The sequence below is a fragment of the Antechinus flavipes genome, chromosome 2 (genome assembly GCF_016432865.1).
Source record: "Antechinus flavipes isolate AdamAnt ecotype Samford, QLD, Australia chromosome 2, AdamAnt_v2, whole genome shotgun sequence".
In the NCBI taxonomy this organism is placed as follows: Eukaryota; Metazoa; Chordata; class Mammalia; order Dasyuromorphia; family Dasyuridae; genus Antechinus; species Antechinus flavipes.
This window is the reverse complement of record NC_067399.1, coordinates 365,161,196-365,185,109: the sequence shown is the minus strand read 5'-3', so window position 1 is coordinate 365,185,109 and position 23,914 is coordinate 365,161,196. Positions and strand designations below refer to the sequence as shown.

Below are 23,914 nucleotides of genomic sequence, written 5' to 3'. Positions count from 1 at the left end.
CTCATAAATCCAAAAGTAGAAAGTGTTTGGTTGTTGTTGTTTTTTTAAATAAAGTTTTAACTAAGCTTAACTCTTTACATTTTAGCTTTTGCCTTTCCTTTTAAAAGTGTTAAACATTATTATGCCAGTGTAATAGGAGCCATGGAGTGTATGCAGAGTTGTCCTGTATGCTTCTGGCTAGTCAATTCCCCTAGAAGCCACTGATTTGGTGGATCTTTAGAAGAGATTATCCTACCCTTCATCCTTCTTTTCTCTTCCCAATTGCAAATCATGTAGACTAATCAAGTTTCTTCCATGAGGAATTAGGATGGGGCTGGCAGCAAGGCAGTTGTCCACATATGGTAGTCATGTAGCAGGAAGTTCAATGTCCCTCTGCTTTCCCTCTACAGACTTTCCCATAGTTCTGACAGGATAACTGGAAAGAAAAGCCAAATGACCAAGGGTGGATCATTCCCTTTAAATATCCACTGAGTCAGCAGCTCCTCCTGCTTAACATTGCTTTGTCATCCCTAGAGAATCCTTTAGGAAAGTCAACTCTGTACATGCTCAATGACCCCAATTACACTAATGTGAGTATTTTAATAGTCACATAAATATTCTTTTTTTAAAAAAATTTTTTTGCCTTTTTAGGGTTCTCGGTGTTCTTCTGATGCCAATATGCTTGGAGAGATGATGTTTGGCTCAGTGGCCATGAGTTATAAGGGTTCTACCCTAAAAATTCATCAAATTCGGTAAGACTACATCAAATTTTACTTTTCTTTAGGGAAATATAAATAATTTATATGATTACTAGTAATAGACTACTTCAGGTATTTTAGAACTAGGTTGTTATTAATCTTCAGAAATCTTTGTTTAACTTTATTTGGGGTTGATTCTTTACTTTCAATGGCAGAAGCTCTGAACCTACCAATCTAGAAAGACTTTTAAGTTCAAGTATGATCCCAGTTTACAGTCTGTGCCTACTATCTTAGATTCAGCTTTACTGAATTTAGAGAGGCTTAGCAGCAGTACTTTGGCCACTGGGTGACAAATTGTTTAGCCAAGCAACTCATGTAACCAATAAAAATACAAAAGGAATCTCTTGCCCATTATAGCCACTTCTACAATGGCAGAGTGAATAAATTAGCCAAAGAATATTGAGTCACACGGTTTTTAGAATATCTATAAATAATGTATGTTCTAGTATTGCTATTTTAAATGTGATTTTTTTTTTTTTTTTTGGTCCAGTAATTTCACATAGTATTGGAGGAATTAGGCTCGATCAGTATTTCTATCCATGTTCTTACCCTTATCACCTCTCATCTGGATTTTTATAATAGCCTACTATTTCCTTGACTCTCATCTTTCTTCCTACAATCTATTCTTCACTAATCTGCCAAAATTTTTCTTAAGCGGGTCTGACCTGTTCAGAAATCTTCAGTAGCTCCCTGTTAATTGTAGAATAACATGCAAACTAATTTGTATGTCTTTTAAGACCAACATAATCTAACCAGTTTGCCATTCTAGATCTGTTTCACTTTATTCTCATTATCTTGATCCAAACTCTATATTTTCTTCTGTGCTTTTAAACAGTAAACTCTTGTGTGGAATGCTCTTTCTCTTCATTTCTACACTTATGAATCTGTATCTTCCTTCAAAATCAGTTCAAGTTTCTATTTCCTTTATTGAAATTTTCTTCCACTTCCTGACCCAGTCACAACTAATATTCCTAGATCACTTCATCTAAATTGCTCCTCTGCCTCATTATTTCCTGCTGTATATTATGATATACTTGTATATATTTTATAACTTCTATTTAGTAAAATGTGACATACCTGTTTTTCTTTTTTATTCCCAGGTCCCATCATAATGTCTTGCACATAGTTCATACTTAGTAAATGTTTTTTGTTGTTGTTGATGATGGTTGATATCACATGGACTATTAAAATAATCAGTTTAAAGCTAAATTTTATAATCCAGTGAAGATATTTGTTTTTCCATTTCATTTATTCCATTTTACATACCAGGACCATTAGAGAAATTAGAAGATTTACCTAGCAAAATGTTAGAAGTAAGGTTTGAGTCTAGGTGTCTCCTGATTCAAGGTCTAGGCTTATTTCTGCTATCTTGAGCTACTTTATAGAGACTTCGATTAGAAGGTATCTTAATTTGCCAAGGAATTCTCCTCTGGAGGTTTTATTGTTGAATGTAGACAAAAATTACTTAGATTGAGTATAACCAGTAGTGATTTGTATTTGTGGAGGAATAATTTTATACTAATAATTTTATGTGATTTCATCACATTTGTCAATATGGAGTAAGCATAATCAGATATCTAATACTGTTATAGTTTGCCTTTGGTACTTATTTTCTCTTTTTTTTTCTCACAGTTCTCCTCCCCAGCTTATGCTTAGCAAAGTTTTTACTGCACGTACTGGAAGTAGCATCTATGGAAGTCTAAACACGTGAGTATATATAGATTCAGTAAGGAACCAAGATGAAGAATGTAAGAAATGATCTGAGATATCTAATGAGTATTAACAATATTATTCAGAATCAGCAATATTTAGTCAGATTTCTTTGTTTTTTTTTCCTATATGTACTTGAAGAGAAATTAAGGTAATAAAGACCAGATTTTCTCTAGTTGAGTCTCATTGGGGCAAAAGATGTTGGTTATGTCCTCCTGACTTAGTGGAAGTATACAAGATATACATTATTGAAATATATGTTTATTGCTATATACATGCCACATGTACAAAGATAAAACAGATCAGGACTAAGCACATGATTTGGAATTGGAACTCTGGGGTCATCTGGTATGATACCCATAGTTGATAAATGAAGAAGATGAGTTCCAGAGGTAAAGTTGTATCACACAGCTGGTAAGTAGCCAGGCTCAGATTCAAATTCAGATTTTCTAACTTCATATCCACTAAATTCATGCTAATTACTCTCATATACCAAATTCATTTTTTGTGTTTTACTTTGCCATATTGCTATTATCAGTATTGGCTTCAATATATGTTCCCCTTCTGCCTTTAAGCTTTTTTCTACCATTGACCATCACTACCCTAGTATTGAGGACTTGAGTGTTAATTTTAAAAACTTCTATTTTCATGATTTTGTGTTCCTTAGTCCAAGTTCAAGATAACTATATAGCTATATCTTTTAGATGAAGGAAAAGACAAAAGAGTCCTTTAATATTTTTTTTTTAACTAAAGGACAAAAATTCTTATACCATGAGGTTTTTTTAAAGTAGAAATTGTTGAGTTCCTTCTGATAATTACTTAGTAAATCAAAGTAGAAATGAGTGAGCTAAAGTTGAATGATTTGATGTTTGGCTGGATGTTGAAATTTTCTTTCCTAAGAATGATCTTCAAAACCTGAGCAGAAAGGAAGGAATAGGAAATTAGCTCAAATAAGGACTTTAACCATATGAAGTATTTTTTGGCCAATATCCCAGTGATTTAGTTTTGAGGAGTTTTTAAGACAGGAAGATTAGGCAAATTTTAAAGACTGATTTTAGACAGATTTTCTTCTTCATTTCTTGGCCTAATGATTAGAAAACATTTCAAAATCATTTTTTATTGTGATTGTTCCTTGGATCTATAAGGATGTTGGCTCTTTTCTCCTAAATTGAAGAGTACTGTATCTATAATGTGTTTTGAAATTTTTCTTAAGAGAATAAAGTTGATCAACTTATTTCCCTCTCCTCAGGCTCCAAGACAGTCTTGAATTCATTAATCAGGACAATAATACATTAAAGGCAGATAATAATACGATTATCAATGGGCTTCTTGGAAACATAGGTAACTAATTTCTTTATATTATTTGTAGATTCTTTAATCTTTTTGACAAAAGTAGTTCTGAAGTAATTCTAAATTATAACAATTGTATTATAAAATAGAATGCTTCCAAATATTAAAAATATTTTCAGTATAACAGTGTACAGCCTTGTTATCCTTTTTTATGTTGGAAAATTAAATACTTAATTGATATTTTTTTCTTGAGTGTTTAAATAGCATATAATATTGTGTACTTATTAATATGTACTTTACTACAGGCATGTAGGCAAAATATCTTAAAAAATAATTGTCCAATAATTTCATTAATACCATTAATAATGGTAATTATAGTAATAACAATAGCATTTATATAGTGCTTTAAAATTTGCAAAGTGCTTTGACAAATATTTCTCTATCCTCCCAAACCCTTTTGGTAGGTAGGTGCTATTATCCCCATTTTAAAGATGATAAACAGACTTAAAAGAAATTAAGTGACTTGCTCAGGGTCACATAGCTTATAAGCAGTTTGAAACTGGATTTGAACTCAGGTTTTCCTGACTGGAAGTTTCTGCATACCATCTACTATATCTTTCCATATTAATTGATATGGATGGTTTGATATATGAAAAATGCATTTTCATGTTATTAAAAAAATTTTTTTTGTTTTGTTTTTGTTACCCTGGTTCTTTTTTGTTGCATGTTTTTCCAAGTAATAACAGCATACCTTCTTTTGTGGGACATTTTATTTAATTTGAAAATAATTCAATTATGCTTAATGCTCATTGCAGTTCTAGTATTTTTAAGAGCTCTATTGCTGCAAGGAATATAAAACCAGAAGAATGTAAACAAATACTTTTCTGATTTTTCCATTTGAAAATATTTCATTTAAAAAATTACATTGTACTAAAAGAATAGAATTTTATATTTTGCCTAATTTTCCTAAGTAGAACAGTACATTCTTCCTCAATTTCCTAACTTTTCAACATTATTTACTTAACATATCTTTATAAAAGAATTTGCTCTTTTAATTTAACAGTTACTTTATGATGAAAATTTTTACTTTTGAACTTAATGGATTTTTATTAAGTAAAATGAATATTAATAATAACGAGAGCTATGTATATAGTCCATTCAGATTTTCCAAAATGTTTTGCATATATTATCTTATCATAACAACTTTATGAGGCAGGTGATATTAATATTCCTATTCTATAGATGACAAAGCTGAGTCTTAGTAGAGTTATGTAATTTGTCCAAAGTCACACAGCTAATAAATATCTGAGGGTAGATTTGAAAGAGTCTTCTGATTTCTAGAGAACTTTATACCTTTGAAAACTGAAGGATTCATTAATATCCATCTGTACAGTTTACTTTGCAGTTTACTTTTCAATTCTTCTTAATGTAAAAATACTATTTATCCATTTAGCACTACATTCAACAACAAGTGTTTCCAAAAAAGGAATGTATTCCTTCTTTACTATAGTTTGTTTCTTGTTGAAAGTATGTCATTGAAATATTTTGCTGGAAACATAAAAATAACATCTCAGAAAAGGAGCAATTTTCTAACCATTACAATGGTGATTTTGGACTTCTTTAGCAAAACATTTCTAATGTCCATTTGAAAACAAAGGAAATAGTTCTTCCATGTAAAGTAAATTCAGAGTTCTTTAACAAATTAAAAAAAAAAAAAACATCAAAACCCTGTAGATTTTATTATGATTTTTATTTGAAAATTTGTGGAGATTTTTCCTTATTCTTTCTAGTTTTTCTTGGAGTACACTAAAATCAATTTATTAAATTACTCCACAGAAATGTGGAAGAAAGTTTTGTCAAACCCCAATCTAAGTTTGGAGTGTTTTTTAAAAAACATTTTTGTTTTTTTTATTTTAAATTTAAATACAAAATGGGGGGGGGGGGGAATCACCATATGTACAGCAGCACATAAGAAAGAAGTCAAAATATAAAGCAATGAATTTCCATTTCAAGAAAGCCTATATAATAAATACTATACATTATGTTCAGAGCTGTATTTTTTTCTTTGTTTCCTACTAGGTTTTCTTTTGTTCTCTGCTGTGAACTTTTACTTTGGTTTTTTTTTTTCCCCTCCATTTTCCCCCTAAGAAGCATGGACACACACACACACACACACACAACACACACACACTCATATTCTCTCTCTCTTTCTCTCTGTCATGCATTCATGCTCACTCATACATAGATAACTATAATCACATACACACATTTATACATTCATATAAATAAAATTCTATGTAAAACTTTGTATTGATTATCTTCCTTTATAAGTTCAAATCTTTCCTTATTTTTTTAACTCCAGTTCATCATTTCCCATACCCTAACATTTCAACCTCATAGTGTCTAGTTATTTTATGTAATCTATGTAGTCTAAAATAATATTGATTAATATGGCTGACCTCAAAGTGTAGTTTTCCTGTTTTTCTCTTTTGATTAAATCTGGTTTAGCTTTAACTTTGAGATCGTGATTGCTACCTTTAATCTCTTATTTCCTATCCCTCCTGACTCCTCTGAAAGCAGTCCCTCTTTAATCCATTCCTGATGAGAATAAGATTCCAGAACTATGAGCCATCCTTCCCCATATAATTCCTGTGTTTCCTAAACAGTTTTACTCTGCAAATCACATCATATTCAGTTCTGCCCCAATCTTTCTTTCCAGTTACCTAGTTATTAATGACAGTCATAGACATACAGTTTACATTTCCATGTGTAAAATATACAAGTTTGTCCTTATTGAGTCTCTTGTAATTAGTCTTTGATTTGGAGAGATTTTTAAGACAGAGAAATTAGAAGCAGCTAACTGTTGGCCCAGGGACTTGTTGCTTATAAAATGACCTTTATTCAACCTCTAGAGAAATTCTTTGTGTTATAATTGAAAAACTTCCTGCCATCTTCACAACCAAGAACTCTTTTATTCTCCTACAGTTTATTATGATTGTACTGTTCCCTTGGAAAGCTAGGAATCTGACTTCATGAAGTGCATTTGTAATCCTGATCTTTACAATCTCCATCTCCCTGTTTTGAATTTTATTTCCATTTCTTCTTTTGTTTCTAATTATAATTTGGCATGGGTAAACTCTATTCTACTGTGTTTTAAAGTTTGTGTTTGTTACTATTTCTTTTCTGTACTAGTTATGTGATATATTCTGTTTTCCTTGGCATCCATATGATGCTTTCTTCTTTTTCTAAAGGTGGAGTCCCTGTACAAATTCTCCACTGATACTGTCAAATTTTTACTATTTAAACAAACCGTAACCAACCAAAAGCATCTGAATTTAACAAGGGTACTTACTACAGCTTGAATTTCAATTCTTTTTTATGTAAAATTTGTTTTCCTCCATATCTGTTAGTCTGCTCCTATGTTGCTTTATCTTCCTTTTGAACCAGGTGCCATTCAGCTTTACTAACTTCATTCTTTCATATGTATTTTACATTTTGCCATGTAGGTCTTTCACAGCTTTGCAGCCCTAGGCGGGCATTCTCTGAGCAAGGCCCGCTCCGCCTGATCAGGAGCGCCTCTTTCTTTGCAGGTTTGCAATGTGCTGTGTGGGTAGACTAGTTGGTGTGACCAAGCTACTAGAATTTTATAGTTTAGCTTTGGAAATAAGACACCAGTTGAAAGTTGATTTTGAGTATATAAGAAAAAAATACCATTAGGGTAATAAGATCTATCCCCTAATTATGGAATTTGATTTTATTACTCCTGGAATGAGTTTTTTGGAGTACTTTGGGAATGAGTATTTTGAAAATCATGTTTTCATGAAATTACAGTATGTTTCCCAGTGTTTCTTTGAGCTTTGAAAATGCCAAACCCAATTTCACAAAGCTCTTTACTGCTTGATATGAAGAAATAATAGAAATTAATAGAAAGTATAAATTCTTATGTGCCACTCAAGTTTCCTCTGAAGAGGTCTTATTTCCATGGCCAAATAGCTTTTGTCTCAGAGTTCACCAATTTCAAAAAATAAATAAATAAATTACACTCTTCATTTTCTGGAAAAATTTCTATCCACACTTTGATATGAGAAATTTTATTTTTATAACACTCGGTTGAACAAGTACCATTCTAATACATAATCTCTGTCTTTATATCACAGAACAAATGATAATTGAAAAAGCATAGAACATATGCTTATACTCTTCTTAGCCAATTATTACTGCTGTTCTCAGTTTCCCAAATATATTTTTGTGTGTAATATAAGATTACATTTGCCAGCATGAAGATTTAGTGGAACTGGAATAAATTTACCTGCTATTTTTATTCACAAAAAAAGTATGAATTTGGCCTTTGTTTCTTTCTTACTAAAGCGTATTCAGTATGTTCTATAGATGATCTTCAAATAAATATCTGGACTTGTTCAGCTTAGCAGCACTTGGTGTTGGGGGTGTGCCATGCTGTCAAAAAATAAAAGATAAATGAATGCAATGAGATGAGCATGTTTTAGTTTTGATAATTAAAAGGAGTGCCACCAGTCTGAATAAAAGTTGATTTTATGCTTGACAGACTTGCCTTTCTTTACAGTTCACAGCAATCCAATGGACATGCCTGGAAGAGAACAGAATGAAGACAGGGACAGTGGCATAGCACGCTCTGGTAATGCATTACATTACTTTAATAAAGGGGCATAGATGTTTGGTATTGTATCCTTGCTGTTTGATGTAGTTTTTCAAACTCGGCTCTTTAGAGTTTGGTATATAAAAAAGAATAAAGGTAGAAATTATTTTTTAAATAGTATTTTATTTTTCCAAATACATGCAAAGATAGTTTTCAACATTCACCTTTGCAAAACCTTGTGTGCCAAATTTTTCTCCTTCTTTTCCCCTTTACCCATTCTTCATATGATATAGCAGGCAATCTGATGGAGATTAAACATGTGTAATTTTTCTAAACATATTTCCATATTCATCATGCTTCACACACACAGAGCTAAAAGAAAAAACACCACAAGAAAGGGAAAAAAAAACCCAACAACAAAAAAGGTGAAAATACTATACTTTGGTTTCCCAGTCAGTCTCCATAGTTCTCTCTCTTGATGGAGTTGGCACTTTATCATAAATGTATTAGAACTGCCTTGAATTACCTAATTGTTGAAAAGAGCCAAACCCATCATAGTTGATCATCACATAATTTTTTTGTTATTGTTTACAATGTTCTCTTAGTTCTGCTTATTTCACTCAGTATTAGATCATATAAGTCTTTCCAGGAAAGACAGAAATTATTTAACAATATTGTACTCATAATACATATTTGATAAGTAGCTTTTCATATTTTTCATGTCAGTGCTTAGTAGAAAGGTGAGTCCAACTGAACCAGACTCAGCCAATGCAAAGTGAAAAGTGTCACTCTATTGAACTGTTTTGTTTTACTTCCTTTATTTATTATGAGGAAATAAGGAAGGAGCCACTGGAAAATTATAGTGAAGGGGAAAAAAGAGAAAATTTTAATAAGGCAGTTTAAGTTTACAGAGACTGTGGCAAGAAAGCAATTATTTTGATTGCTGTAGTTCTCATTTCCCAAATAGCAACAAGAGAAATTTCAACTTTTCTCTGCAGTGTGAATTCTTTCATGTGGGTTTTTTGATTATCTCAATTTTACTGGAACTATACTTAAAAAGTGGTACACTTCACTTTGTCCACAGTACAATGGACCTACTAGACTGATTCCAATCTCTCAAACTTTTGTTCCTTTTGTATGCACTGTGCTAGTAAAGCTCATTTACTTATTTTGAATTTCCTTTATGCAGTCTCTGAAGACAGAAAGCATTTGTCTAGATATTTCCCCTTTCTAATCCACTAATTATATTCAAGGGCTTCAAGACATAATCAAAGATATCTATCTTTAATTGTCTTTTCCTTTTCTATACTTAGGGCTATTTTTCCCTGTATAGTAAAGTTTTTAATTTTATTAGTTATGTATATTATTATTATTATTCATTTTAATCTGTTTGTGTCCATTTATCTTTTATTTTTCCAGGATTGGTTTTCTCAAGTTTAATTTTTCTCTGCAGCAAGTAGTTTTACCGGAACAATTCAGGCCAATTAGTTTTATAGTCACAGTTTTCTTTAAAAAGTAGGTTTGTGATACTTGAATATCCCACTTATTAAGTGTTTTATTAAACAAGTAGACTGATTAAGTTATTAATAACTTATGCAATGTTGTTTTAAAAATGTTTAGTTGAAAAAAATTAAAAATATAAAAAATAAGGTCATAGTCAAATCTCTAATTTTTAATTATGTCAGTGGTGTACTAATAACACTTTTAAGTTTCTTACTTAAAGCCCTGAAACTTAAAACCTGCCTTATGATTTTTTTTTTGCCTCTCAGTAATGCATTTTTAAAAATAAGATTGTGTTCCAACTGAAAGGTCAAAAGTTGAAGGTTTGATAAAGTCAGTATTTTATGCTTCCCTTTTATTGTTTTACTCATCAATTACGATTAACTTTTTTTAATTCATGAAGTATTAAATTTTAAATCATGGATTAAAATGATTCTTTTTTGTTTTTATTGTCCTAACAGCTTCTCTTAGCAGTTTGCTTATTACTCCATTTCCCTCTCCAAACTCTTCACTTACCAGAAGTTGTGCTAGCAGTTACCAACGACGCTGGCGTCGCAGTCAGACAACCAGTTTGGAAAATGGTGTCTTTCCTAGATGGTGAGTGAATTAACAAATATGGGGGAAAAATGTTCATATCCTATGGCTTTTTACTCAATCTCACTTAAGTTTTCCTATTTTTTGTCTTTATCTTTTAAAACACATAGTTGTCAATGTATATATGCAGTTCTCGTTTTACTGACTCAGAGGTCCTTCCATATTTTCTTGTGTGTTATATATAATTTTAATTTTTTTATAATTTTATTTGAAAAATTATATTTCATTAATATACCATAACTTATTTAGCTATCCTCAATTATATATCTTATATATTTAATTTCTTAACAGTAAAACTAAGTAGTAAAAGAGTAAAACTAAATAAGGATATGTTAACAACTCTTTATACTTAAAAATTAATTTCTATATGCAGTATTCCCATAACATATTGATAGTGCCTACTATATGGTTTCATTCTTCATTCATTTCTGTTATCTATTTGTTTTTCTTTGATCATAGTTGTAGTCAATATATATTCCATTACTTTTAATTCTGTTTTCTGTGCTGCTTATATATTTCCAAATTTCTTAATATTCTTTATTTAGCATTGTAATGACTTTGTTACAAGTATTCTTTTGAATTGCTATATCATAATCAATTCAGCCATTTACCAATTGTTGACTTATAAATTGTTTCTAGTACTTTTAAGGTATATTCCCAAAAATAGGTTCATTAAGTCATAGGATATCATTGTTTTTGTAACTTGTCTATTACTATATAACTCTCCAAAGAGATTCTATTAATGTCATCAGTAATAGACATGTGCCCATTCCATAATCCTAGTAGTTCATACTTTTAACTATTTTAACCAGTTTTGGTAGTCACAAAGTAGAAGCTTGAAGTTGTTTCAGTTTGTATTTGCCTGATAATTAGTAAGATTGAAATTTTTAAAAATAATTATTTAAATATGTATATGCTCATTTGTGAATTGCTTTTTCATGTTGGTAGTGAACTTGGTATTGCCCTTGAATGTTTGTATCAGTCCCCTATAAAATTTAGGTGTCAAGATTTTATGTTCTATTTGTGACCAGTGGTTTTCCCATATGATTTTTTTCCTAATTACGTTATTTTTGTAGTATAGAATTTTCTTTTTTTATGCATTCAAATCCTTTGATAAAAAAATCAAATTCTTATCCTCTGTTATTTCTTGATTAATAATCAATTATCTGTTTTCTGTATGTTCAGGAAAGTTGAGCATAACCTCCTCAAAGAGCTACCACATTTATTTAGGTCCCTCATATCTTTTTCCTTAGACCAGAGTTGTCAAAATAATTGCCCATGGACCACAAAACTCCCTTAAATAGAATTAAAATGTAATTGGAAACTGTTTAGCAAAATCAATAAAAATATAATAAAGCATAGATATTATTGATTTGTGGTCTTCTAAGTCAGTACATAGCCAGCAGGGATCCATTGCTATTCAATATAAGGCCACTGATCTTTTTTTTTTTTTTTTTTTTTTTTTTTTTTTTTTAATTTTTTTATTTAATAATTACATTATATTTACACTCATTTCTGTTCCGATTTTTTTTCCCCTCCCTCCCTCCACCCCCTCCCCTAGATGGCAAGCAGTCCTTTATATGTTGGATATGTTGCAGTATATCCTAGATACAATATATGTTTGCAGAACCGAACAGTTCTCTTGTTGCGTAGGGAGAATTGGATTCAGAAGGTATAAATAATCCGGGAAGAGAAACAAAAATGCAGATAGTTCACATTCGTTTCCCAGTGTTCTTTCTTTGGGTGTAGCTGCTTTTGTCCGTCATTTATCAATTGAAACTCAGGTCTCTTTGTCAAAGAAATCCACTTCCATCAAAATATGTCCTCATACAATATCGTTGTCGAAGTGTATAATGATCTCCTGGTTCTGCTCATTTCACTTAGCATCAGTTCATGTAGGTCTCTCCAAGCCTCTCTGTATTCATCCTGCTGGTCATTTCTTACAGAACAATAATATTCCATAACATTCATATACCACAATTTACCCAGCCATTCTCCAATTGATGGGCATCCATTCATTTTCCAGTTTCTAGCCACTACAAACAGGGCTGCTACAAACATTTTGGCACATACAGGTCCCTTTCCCTTCTTTAGTATTTCTTTGGGATATAAGCCCAATAGAAACACTGCTGGATCAAAGGATATGCCCATTTTGATAATTTTTTGGGCATAATTCCAGATTGCTCTCCAGAATGGTTGGATTCGTTCACAACTCCACCAACAATGCATTAGTGTCCCAGTTTTCCCACATCCCCTCCAACATTCATCATTATTTTTTCCTGTCATCTTAGCCAATCTGACAGGTGTGTAGTGGTATCTCAGAGTTGTCTTAATTTGCATTTCTCTGATCAATAATGATTTGGAACACTCTTTCATATGAGTGGTAATAGTTTCAATCTCATCCTCTGAAAATTGTCTGTTCATATCCTTTGACCATTTATCAATTGGAGAATGGCTTGATTTCTTATAAATTTGAGTCAGTTCTCTATATATTTTGGAAATGAGGCCTTTATCAGAACCTTTAACTGTGAAAATGTTTTCCCAGTTTGTTGCTTCCCTTCTAATCTTGTTTGCATTAGTTTTATTTGTACAAAGGCTTTTTAATTTGATGTAATCGAAATTTTCTATTCTGTGGTCAGTAATGGTCTCTAGTTCATCTTTGGTCACAAATTTCTTTCTCCTCCACAAGTCTGAGAGATAAACTATTCTATGTTCCTCTAATTTATTTATAGTCTCGTTCTTTATGCCTAGGTCATAGACCCATTTTGATCTTATCTTGGTATATGGTGTTAAGTGTGGGTCCATGCCTAATTTCTGCCATACTAATTTCCAATTATCCCAGCAGTTTTTATCAAATATTGAATTCTTTTCCCAGAAGTTAGGGGCTTTGGGTTTGTCAAACACTAGATTGCTATAGTTGACTATTCTGTCTTGTGAGCCTAGCCTTTTCCACTGATCCACTAATCTATTTCTTAGCCAATACCAAATGGTTTTGGTGACTGCTGCTTTATAATATAATTTTAGATCAGGTACAGCTAGGCCACCTTCATTTGATTTTTTTTTCATTAATTCCCTTGAGATTCTCGACTTTTTATTGTTCCATATGAATTTTGTTGTTATTTTTTCTAGATCAATAAAATATTTTCTTGGAAGTCTGATTGGTATAGCACTAAATAAATAGATTAGTTTAGGGAGTATTGTCATCTTTATTATGTTCGCTCGGCCGATCCAAGAGCACTTAATATTTTTCCAATTATTTAAGTCTGACTTTATTTGTGTGGAGACTTTTTTATAATTTTGCTCATATAATTCCTGACTTTCCTTTGGTAGATAGATTCCCAAATATTTTATGGTATCAACAGTTATTCTGAATGGAATTTCTCTTTGTATCTCTTGCTGTTGGGTTTTGTTGGTGATGTATAAAAATGCTGAGGATTTATGGGGATTTATTTTGTAGCCAGCTACTTTGCTAAAATTATGAATTATTTCCAATAGCTTTTTGGTAGAATCTCTGGGGTTCTCTAGGTATACCATCATATCATCTGCAAAGAGTGATAGTTTGGTTTCCTCATTGCCTACTCTAATTCCTTTTATATCTTTCTCGACTCTTATTGCCGAGGCTAGTGTTTCTAATACGATATTAAATAATAATGGTGATAGTGGGCAACCTTGCTTCACTCCAGATCTTACTGGGAAAGGTTCCAGTTTTTCCCCATTGCATATGATGCTTACTGATGGTTTTAAATATATGCTCCTGACTATTTTAAGGAAAAGTCCATTTATTCCTATGCTCTCAAGTGTTTTTATTAGGAATGGATGTTGGATTTTATCAAATGCTTTTTCTGCATCTATTGAGATGATCATGTGGTTTTTGTTTGTTTGGTTATTGATATAGTCAATTATGTTAATAGTTTTCCTAATATTGAACCAGCCCTGCATTCCTGGTATAAATCCTACTTGGTCATAGTGTATTATCCTGGTGACAATTTTCTGTAATCTTTTTGCTAATATTTTATTTAAGATTTTAGCATCAATATTCATTAGGGAGATTGGTCTATAATTTTCTTTCTCTGTTTTCAGCCTACCTGGTTTAGGTATCAGTACCATATCTGTGTCATAAAAGGAGTTTGGTAGGACTCCTTCAATCCCTATTTTTTCAAATAGTTTATATAACATTGGAGTTAATTGTTCTTTAAATGTTTGGTAGAATTCACATGTAAATCCATCTGGTCCTGGGGATTTTTTCTTAGGGAGTTGATTGATAGTTTGTTCTATTTCTTTTTCTGAGATGGGACTGTTTAGGATATTTACTTCTTCCTCTGTTAGTTTGGGCAAGCTGTATTTTTGGAGGTATTTTTCTATTTCATTTAAGTTGTCGAATTTATTGGCATAAAGTTGGGCAAAGTAACTCCTAATTATTGCTCTAATTTCCTCTTCGTTAGTAGTGAGTTCTCCCTTTTCATTTTTAAGACTAACAATTTGATTTTCCTCTTTCCTTTTTTTAATCAGATTTACTAAGGGTTTGTCTATTTTGTTGGTTTTTTCATAGAACCAACTCTTAGTTTTATTAATCAATTCAATAGTTTTTTTACTTTCAATTTTATTGATCTCACCTTTTACTTTTAGAATTTCAAGTTTAGTGTTTGACTGGGGGTTTTTAATTTGTTCCTTTTCTAGCATTTTTAATTGCAAACCCAATTCATTGACCTTCTCTTTCTCTATTTTATACAAATAGGCCTCTAGAGATATGAAATTTCCCCTTATTACCGCTTTGGCTGCATCCCATACATTTTGGTATGATGTCTCATTATTATCGTTTTCTTGGGTGAAGTTATTAATTATGTCTATGATTTGCTGTTTTACCCAATCATTCTTTAGTATGAGATTATTTAGTTTCCAATTATTTTTTGGTCTACTTCCCCTGCTTTTTTGTTGAATGTAATTTTCATTGCATCGTGGTCTGAAAAGGATGCATTTACTATTTCTGCCTTACTACATTTGAGTTTGAGGTTTTTATGTCCTAATATATGGTCAATTTTTGTATAGGTTCCATGAACTGCTGAAAAGAAAGTGTATTCCTTTCTGTCTCCATTACATTTTCTCCAGAGATCTATCATATCTAGCTTTTCTAGTATTCTGTTTACCTCTTTGACTTCTTTCTTATTTATTTTCTGGTTTGATTTATCTAATTCTGAGAGTGCAAGGTTAAGATCTCCCACTATTATAGTTTTACTGTCTATTTCTTCTTGCAGCTCTCTTAGTTTCTCTTTTAAGAATTTAGATGCTACCCCACTTGGTGCATATATGTTTAATATAGATAGTGCTTCATTATCCATGCTACCCTTTAGCAAGATATAGTGTCCTTCCTTATCTCTTTTAATTAGGTCAATTTTTGCTTTAGCTTGATCTGAGATCAGGATGGCTACCCCTGCTTTTTTGACTTCACCTGAAGCATAGTAGATTTTGCTCCAACCTTTTACCTTTAACCTGCATGTATCTCCCCGCTTCAGGTGTGTTTCCTGTAAACAACATATTGTAGGATTCTGGCTTTTAATCCATTCTGCTAACTGCTTCCTCTTTATGGGGGAGTTTACCCCATTCACATTTATGGTTAGAATGACCAATTCTGTATTACTTGCCATCTTGTTAACCCCGGTTTATGCTTTCCTCCCTTCTTTCCCCTTTCTCCCCCTTCCAAGTATTAAGCTTGTGAGCACCCCTTGCTTCTCACAGCCCTCCCTTTTTAGTGTCCCTCCCCCGCCTTAGAGTTCCTCCCCCTATCTTACCCCTTTCCCTCCCAGTTCCCGTATTCCCTTCCGCTTAGCTTATTCCTTCCCTTTCCACTTTTCCCTTCTCACTTTTCAATGAGATGGGAGAAGTTTCACCATAGATTGAATATGTCTTAAGATTTTTCACTTAAAGCCAATTCTGAAGGCAGCAAGATACCCACTATATTCATCCCCCTCCATTCTTTCTCTCAGATATAATAGGTTTCCTATGCCTCTTCATGAGATGTACTACCCCCACTTTACCCTTTTTCTGGTACAATGTCCTTTCCACATCAATTTCTAGAACAAGGTATACATGTATTCTTTATACATCTATATAGTCAAAATATAGTTCCCAAGATTAATCTTTACCTTTTTAGATTTCTCTTGAGTTCTATATTTGTAGATCAAACTTTTTGTTAAGTTCTGGTTTTTTCATCAGAAATAGATGAAATTCGCTTACTTCGTTGAATGTCCATCTTCTTCCCTGGAAAAAGATGCTCATTCTCGCTGGGTAAGTTATTTTTGGTTGCATACCAAGTTCCTTAGCCTTTCGGAATATCATATTCCAGGCCCTTCGATCTTTTAATGTGGATGCTGCCAGATCCTGGGTGATCCTTATTGTGGCTCCTTGATACTTGAATTGGGTTTTTCTAGCCGCTTGCAATATTTTTTCTTTCACCTGAGGGTTCTGGCATTTGGCCACTATATTCCTTGGTGTTTTGATTTTAGGATCCCTTTCAGTGGGTGATCGATGAATCCTTTCAATGTTTATTTTTTCCTCTGTTCCTATGACTTCTGGGCAGTTCTCTTTGATGATTTCCTGGAAGACAGTGTCCAGGCTTTTTTTTTCATCATGTTTTTCTGGGAGTCCAATGATTCTCAGATTGTCTCTCCTGGATCTGTTTTCCAGGTCTGTTGTCTTCCCCAGAAGGTATTTCACATTTTTCTCCATTGTTTGATTTTTTTGGATTTGCTTGACTGATTCTTCTTGTCTCCTCGAGTCATTCAATTCCACTTGTTCAATTCTGATTTTCAGTGAAGTATTCTCTTCACTCACTTTTTTAAAATCTTTCTCTAATTGTCCAATTGAGTTCTTTTGTTCTGTGGAATTTTTTTCCATTTCACCAATTTTGTTTTTTAGAGAGCTGTTTTCTGTTTCCAGTTCACTAATCCTATTTTTCAAGGATTTTACTTCTTTATCCACTCTCTCTTTAACTTTCTCCAGACTCTTTTCCCATTTTTCTTCTAGCTCCCTTGTGAGAGCCTTTTTAATCACTTCTATGAGGTTCATCTGTGCTGAGGAACAGATGATTTCCTCCTTTGGGGAATCACCTGGGGACTGCCTGTTTTTAGTCTCCTCAGGATTTAGAGTCTGCTCTCTATCTGTATAGAAGCTGTCAAGGGTTAAAGTCCTCTTCAGCTTCTTGCTCATTCTGTCTATTAATCAGAGATAAACTACCAAAGAAAAACAGAAAAAACTGGAGTCTTTCTTTGGGGGGGGGGGCTGGGTGTGTTATCGAGCTTCCTCTACAGACTGCAGGTGGCAGTAGTGAGGCACTAGCAGGACTGTGCTGCGCCTGCGCTCTGAGATCCCAAAGCGTGCTGAGTCACTGAGGGGGGGGAAGGGGGGGGGCAGGTCCTGAGAGACTCCAGCTGTTTGGGGTTGTGTTCTTCAGCCCCGGTGTTTTTAGCTTCTCTGCTGGGCTGTTGACTTGCTGCAGGTTCCAAACCTGTAGCGAAGCTCTCCCTGCAGAGACGGCTGCGATCACTCTCCACCCCCTCTCCAGTCTTCTCCTGTGCCCTCACTGCCGCTGCCCTCAGCCTGCGCCCGATCTAAAACCGCCCCAGCCCTCCAGTAAAGACAGACCTTTCGTGGCGGATCTCAAGGATGGCTTCTCTTGGTAACTATTTGTGGGTTTTTTTCAGTCAAGCATTGATTCAGAGGCTTGTAATGAAGTGGATAGTGAGAGAAAGCGCGGAGCTTATGCAACTGTGAGCCTCCTCTCCGCCATCTTAACCGGAACTCAGGCCACTGATCTAAATTATCACAGTGGCCTACCAGTTGTTCTCTAATTCTGTTCTCATTCCAGTCCATAATGCTGTCATAAGCAATTCTATTTAAGTGCAGATCTGATCGTGTTACTTTCTTCATCAGTAAATTCCATTGGTTCCCTATTATCACTAAAATAAAATATAAATTCCTCTGTTTAACTTTCAAAGTTCTTTACAATCTGGTCCCAACCTGTAGATCCATAGTGATTGAAATAGTACTCCTGTTATCCAACCAAATTGACTCTCTCTTTGTTCCTCAGACATTACTCATCTCTCTCTCCAAGCATTGGTTATCTCCCTTGTCTAAATGCACCCATTTCCTCTTTTCTGCCTCATAGGAGCCTTGTATTATAAGAGAATGAGGGAGAATAATTTAGAACACAAAGTTTTACAAAAATGTATGTTGAAAACTATCTTTACATGTATTTGGAAAAATAAAATACTATTAAAATTTTTTTTAAGTAAAGTCCAATATTAGAGAAGAAAGAACAATCCTTATCTTCTTTCGAGATATAGTTGGAACACCAGGTTTCCTGATGCTCCTCAATTGCTAGCACCCTCTCTAACTGATCTACATTGTATATCGTTATTTTATAGTTATCTTTATTATTCTCTTTGTTTATCCTGTATATCTTTATATATGCTCTTATTGTTTTCCCAGTTAGAATGTATACTCCTTTTGGTTAGGAATTATTTCCTTTATTGTATTTGTATTATTGAATAGTTGCTTTTATTGGAAACTGGATATTTGGTATGAATTAAAGTTATAATTTTTTTTCTTTTTTCATATTACTGTCTAGTATTCCAATTTTCTAACATTTAAGTGATAAATCTTTGTCCTAGATTTTTAGTTTCTTATTTTCTATTTTTAACTATTACTTTCTCTATGTTTTCTTTATATGTTTTTTTAGTTCTGTTTCTAAGATTTCTCAGCAAAGTTCCTGACACAGCGTAGGTGTTTAGTAAAGACTTTTTGATTGGTTACTGTTCTGTTCCACAAATCTTTTTTTTTTTTTTTTTTAAATTCGGGCTCAATATAAAAAAAAATATAACAAAAATTTAAACATCTTCAAGGGCAAATTCTACTGTCACTTGTTTTTCTCTCTCCAAACTGACTCCAAAATGTCTTTTGTATTCTGTTTTAACTTTTGTTATGATTAAATCCATCTTTACTTAGAAACTGTTGGTATTTTCATTAGCATCATAATGAAATATTTTAATTAAATTTAGGAAATAGTATAATTTTTACTGAATTAATTGGACTTCTTATGAATTTCTCTCAAAATATTTAGCTCCTCCTCTATTCTGTCACAGTGTTACAGTTCTCCTTTAAAAAGGTCATATAAGACATAAGTTGTTATTTTTAGATGGAGAGATATCCATAATATATGACAACTGATATGTAATTGGCAGGGAACAATAAGAAAATAAGCTAAGTCTAGGCTTTACTAAGAATTTGTTTTGCCAGATGGAAGTGAACCACAAATTAATTTTAAAAGTTTTAAACCAAGGTATATAGTTTTTTTAATGAGCTCCAAATTAGCTAAAATCAGTTTTATCTCAAGTTTAAGTAAAATTTTACATAAAATTTATCCAGGTTATAACAAGTAATATGAAAGTTTAAAGGAAAAAAATAGAAAAGGAGTTCCTTACAAACCTTTTTAATTGTAGTCCATTATTTAATTGCCAAGAAAATTCACTTGACATTTGAAGTAATTACATAAACTTTTTTATAGGTCTATAGAAGAAAGCTTTAATCTGTCAGATGAAAGCTGTGGCCCAAATCCTGGAATTGTTAGGAAAAAGAAGATTGCAATTGGTGTAATTTTTTCACTTTCCAAAGATGAAGATGAAAATAGTAAATTTAATGAATTCTTTTTTTCACACTTTCCTCTTTTTGAAAGCCACATGAACAAATTGAAGAGTGCAATAGAACAAGTAAGTAGTTCTCATATTAGTTTTACATCTGTTTGTTCTTTTTAAATTTCTGACGTGTTAGGAAGATGTTTCTTTATTCATTCAACTGGAGATTTACTGAATGCCTGCCACATTATGAAATAGAAGCTATGAATATTTCTAAGACTCAGTTCTGGCTTGTTTTTTTTTTTTAATGTTATTTTTTAAAAGCTTCAAAAATTTGTTTTAATTGAATTCCAAATTCTTTCCCTCCAGCAGTCACCCCTTCCATTGTACATATCATTCAAAACATAAAACACATTTGCTATTTTCAAACCCTCCCTCAAAGAAAAGCAAGAAAAATAAAGTGAAAATAATGTTTCAGTCTGCACTCTAAGTTCATTAGAGGAGGATAGCGTAATTCATCATGAGTCCTTTCAAATTATGGCACAATTGTACTGATCAGAGTAACTAGTCTTTCTTGGTTGATTATCATTACAAAAATGTTATTTACTATATATTATATTCTCCTTATTCTGCTTACTTCCCTCTGTTGCATCAGCTCATATAAATCTTCCCAAGTTTTTTTTTTCTTCTGAAATCCTCTTACTCATCCTTTCTGAGAACACAATAGTACTCTATCACAATCATATACTGCAAGTTGTTCAGACATCTCCCAATTGATGGGCATCTCCTCAATTTCCACGTAATATAGGTGGGTTGTGATATAGACATAAATGTAAAATCAGAGTCAGGGAGGTCTAGAATGTTAGATGGCTCAAAACAGAAACGAAGCATTTCCAATAGAAGTAGGGGATTGAGGAGGAAAAGATTCAGAAAAAGCTTTTTTGGAAGAAATAGAATTTGTACTGGACCTTAAAGAATGTCTCCTTTTGCTAGGTAGAAGAAACACTATGTGAACTAAATCACAAAAATTTGGGGAAAATATATTACGTATTCAGAAATAAAAGTCAACAAACATTTATTAAGAACCTCCTTTGTGCCAAGTATCATATAAAGTATTTCAGTATACAAAGAAAAGCAAAAAAAGATTTCCAGCTTTCAAGGAATTGCAGTCAAACAAAGTAAGGAACATGAAAATTACTGTGAAGAAACAAGAGGTTTGAGTAGTAAGGTGAAGATGATCTTAGCAAGAAACATTGAGATTCAGGAAGTCTTAGGAAAGCATCATTCAAAAAAGTGGAATTCAAGGTGGGATAATAGTGAATTTTATATTTTATTCTAGAGATAATTGAGAACTGTTGCTATTAAATAGGGAAATAGAACAGTGCTTTTGGAAAATCATGAAAGATGAATAGAGAATGTACTAGAGTAGAGATAAATATAATACAAGGAGACCAACCAGAAAGCAGTTACAGTAGTCAAGGGGTAAAGAGATGAGTGCCTGAACTAAGATGGTGGCAGTGTGAGAGGAGTGAAGATGTTGTAAAGTAGAATCAATAGGACTTGGACACATGATTGCATATGAGGGATAAAAAAGAGTGAGAAATTGAGGATGCAGGCCTTGATCATGGGAGGAAAGGATAGTGTCCTTGACAGTAATAGAGAAGTTAGGAAGAAGGAAGAAGTTTTGGGGGAAGATAATGAGTTCAGTTTTGAACATTTTGAGTTTAAGATGTCTACAGGACATCCAGTTCCAGAAGTCCAGTAAGTAAGTAGGCATGTGAATCTGGATGTCCAGATAAATAGATCTAAGAATTATTTGCATAATTCTTATCCATAAGAGCTGAAGTGATTACTCCAGTTTTTGACTCTGCTCTGGGTACATGAATGGGAATAATAAGAGTCTTAGAAAGGTTGGAGTTATATCACATGTTGTTGACAGAAACCTCATCTCTAAAGTGTCAGAAGCCAGTATGAGCTGTTTCTTTTTAGTTACAGGCATTAAATAAGTTTGATTAACAAAGTAATTCTGTAAAGCCCAGAAAGTTTCACATCTAATTCCTTTATCTTGGCATTGTATGCTTTGACAATTTTAATGAAAGATTCAAAGTATGAAAACTTTGAAAACACTCTTATAGACATTAAATGATAAATACAGAGTATAAATAGAAAGTCTGTAGTATAAAGAATATAAAATACATGTGCCTCTTCTATCTTTCCCTAAATAGGAAAATTGGCAGTCTGTTCAAAGTTTTCTAAGAATAGTTATGTTTGACTTCTTAGTTAGATAGACAGGTGAGAAAGGAAACGTGTGACTTTGTTTTCCATTTCCTCTCCCTGTTTTAACCATGGTTACTATAAAAATTATATGTTTAATGATTATTTTCAAGGCTATGAAAATGAGCCGAAGGTCAGCTGATGCCAGTCAACGGAGTTTAGCATATAATCGTATTGTTGATGCCTTAAATGAATTCAGGTAAGTATTGTTTTTCTGACCTTTTATGGTATGATGCTTTGTCTAATTGTACACACACTATTATTTTTACATACTCATTTTGATACTTTTGAAACTAGTGAACCCAGTATTCGAAATTAAAATGAAGTCTACTAAGTCAGTGGAATACTAATTGTGCATGGAGTAAAGTCATAACAGTGCTTAGCACAGTGACTGGCACATAGGAGGTGCTTAACAGATATTTATTGAATGAATGATCGAATGAATGAATTTGGGAGTCACCAATCATCTGAGTTTGAATCTTGGGCTGTCTTAGAAAATAACATATCAGGAAGTGTCTTCCTTTTTTTGTTAATTACCAAATAATTAAATCTTCAGCAGAGAAGATCTATCAGGGATATAATAGGGTTTTTTCCCCTTTGTGTCCCAGAAGACACTTAGATACTAACATTTCTTTTTAGGAATAGACACAATATTGAGATTGAGATTATTTCCACAATAATCTTCCATGTATTCAGACTTGTATTTATATTCTTGCTCTGTTAATTATCACAACTAAATATTGTCCTTTTCCTTTGAACTCCTTCCCTTTTCCTGTTTGTGCCTGGCTAATCCTGCACCTGGCATTGCTATTATATTCACTTTACCTGTTTCTGCTCACATACTACTGAGTGGGACCCATGACAAATGAGTTCACTATAAATTCATGTCTAATTAATCACTAATATGCAGCTATTTTTTGTTCATTCTTGATGCTTTATTAAATCTCCTTCCCTAAGGACACTTCTCTGAGCAGCAGAACTCATCCTATTTCGCTAAGAAAACTCAAAGCTCATTGTGAATTCCTTATCTCCCCAACTACACACATCAAAATCCTTCTACCTCTTCATCCATATTTTCCCTCTTAACAATATCCAGTGCAGAATATGTGACCTTTTTCCTTGTGAAAATCAATCCTGCTATTTACACCCTTGTCCTTGATCTCATTCCTTACTGGTCTACTACCCCAAAGAGGAGAATCTCTCCTCCAAGAGATTTTCCCTTTGATATTTTTTATCTTAAATATCTTCCTTTTTCTGTACTAGCTTCTATTCTGCTGCCTAAAAGCATGGCCCAATTTTTCCCTCCCTCAAAAAATCTTTAGTTTCTCCTGCTATTTTCTGAAACTATCATATCTCTTAGCATATTCACTGGCAAGGTTGGTTGTTTATGCTCAATAATTCTGCTTTCTCTCCATTCACATACTTTTCAACCTTTCACAATCTGATTTTAACTCTCACTATTAAACTGAAATTGCTTTCTCAAAAAAGAATCAGAAGATATTTTTTTAAAAAGTCTTGAAAACCTTCAAGCATTATGTACAGGTTATCTCTTATTATTTCTATTATAC

At 32.8% G+C, this 23,914-nt stretch overlaps 1 protein-coding gene across 2 annotated transcripts in view; it reads left to right on the top strand.

The window, feature by feature from the left end:
* The window catches only part of FNIP1 (folliculin interacting protein 1), a 115,442-nt gene that overhangs the window by 69,818 nt on the left and 21,710 nt on the right, over positions 1–23,914 (top strand). For both annotated transcript variants that reach the window (XM_051978212.1, XM_051978213.1), the window contains exons 4-11: positions 631–731; positions 2,370–2,444; positions 3,697–3,788; positions 7,244–7,327; positions 8,320–8,391; positions 10,314–10,449; positions 20,006–20,207; positions 22,460–22,545. In XM_051978212.1, the coding sequence (XP_051834172.1) occupies positions 631–731; positions 2,370–2,444; positions 3,697–3,788; positions 7,244–7,327; positions 8,320–8,391; positions 10,314–10,449; positions 20,006–20,207; positions 22,460–22,545 (848 nt within the window). The remainder of the gene's footprint in view (positions 1–630; positions 732–2,369; positions 2,445–3,696; positions 3,789–7,243; positions 7,328–8,319; positions 8,392–10,313; positions 10,450–20,005; positions 20,208–22,459; positions 22,546–23,914) is intronic.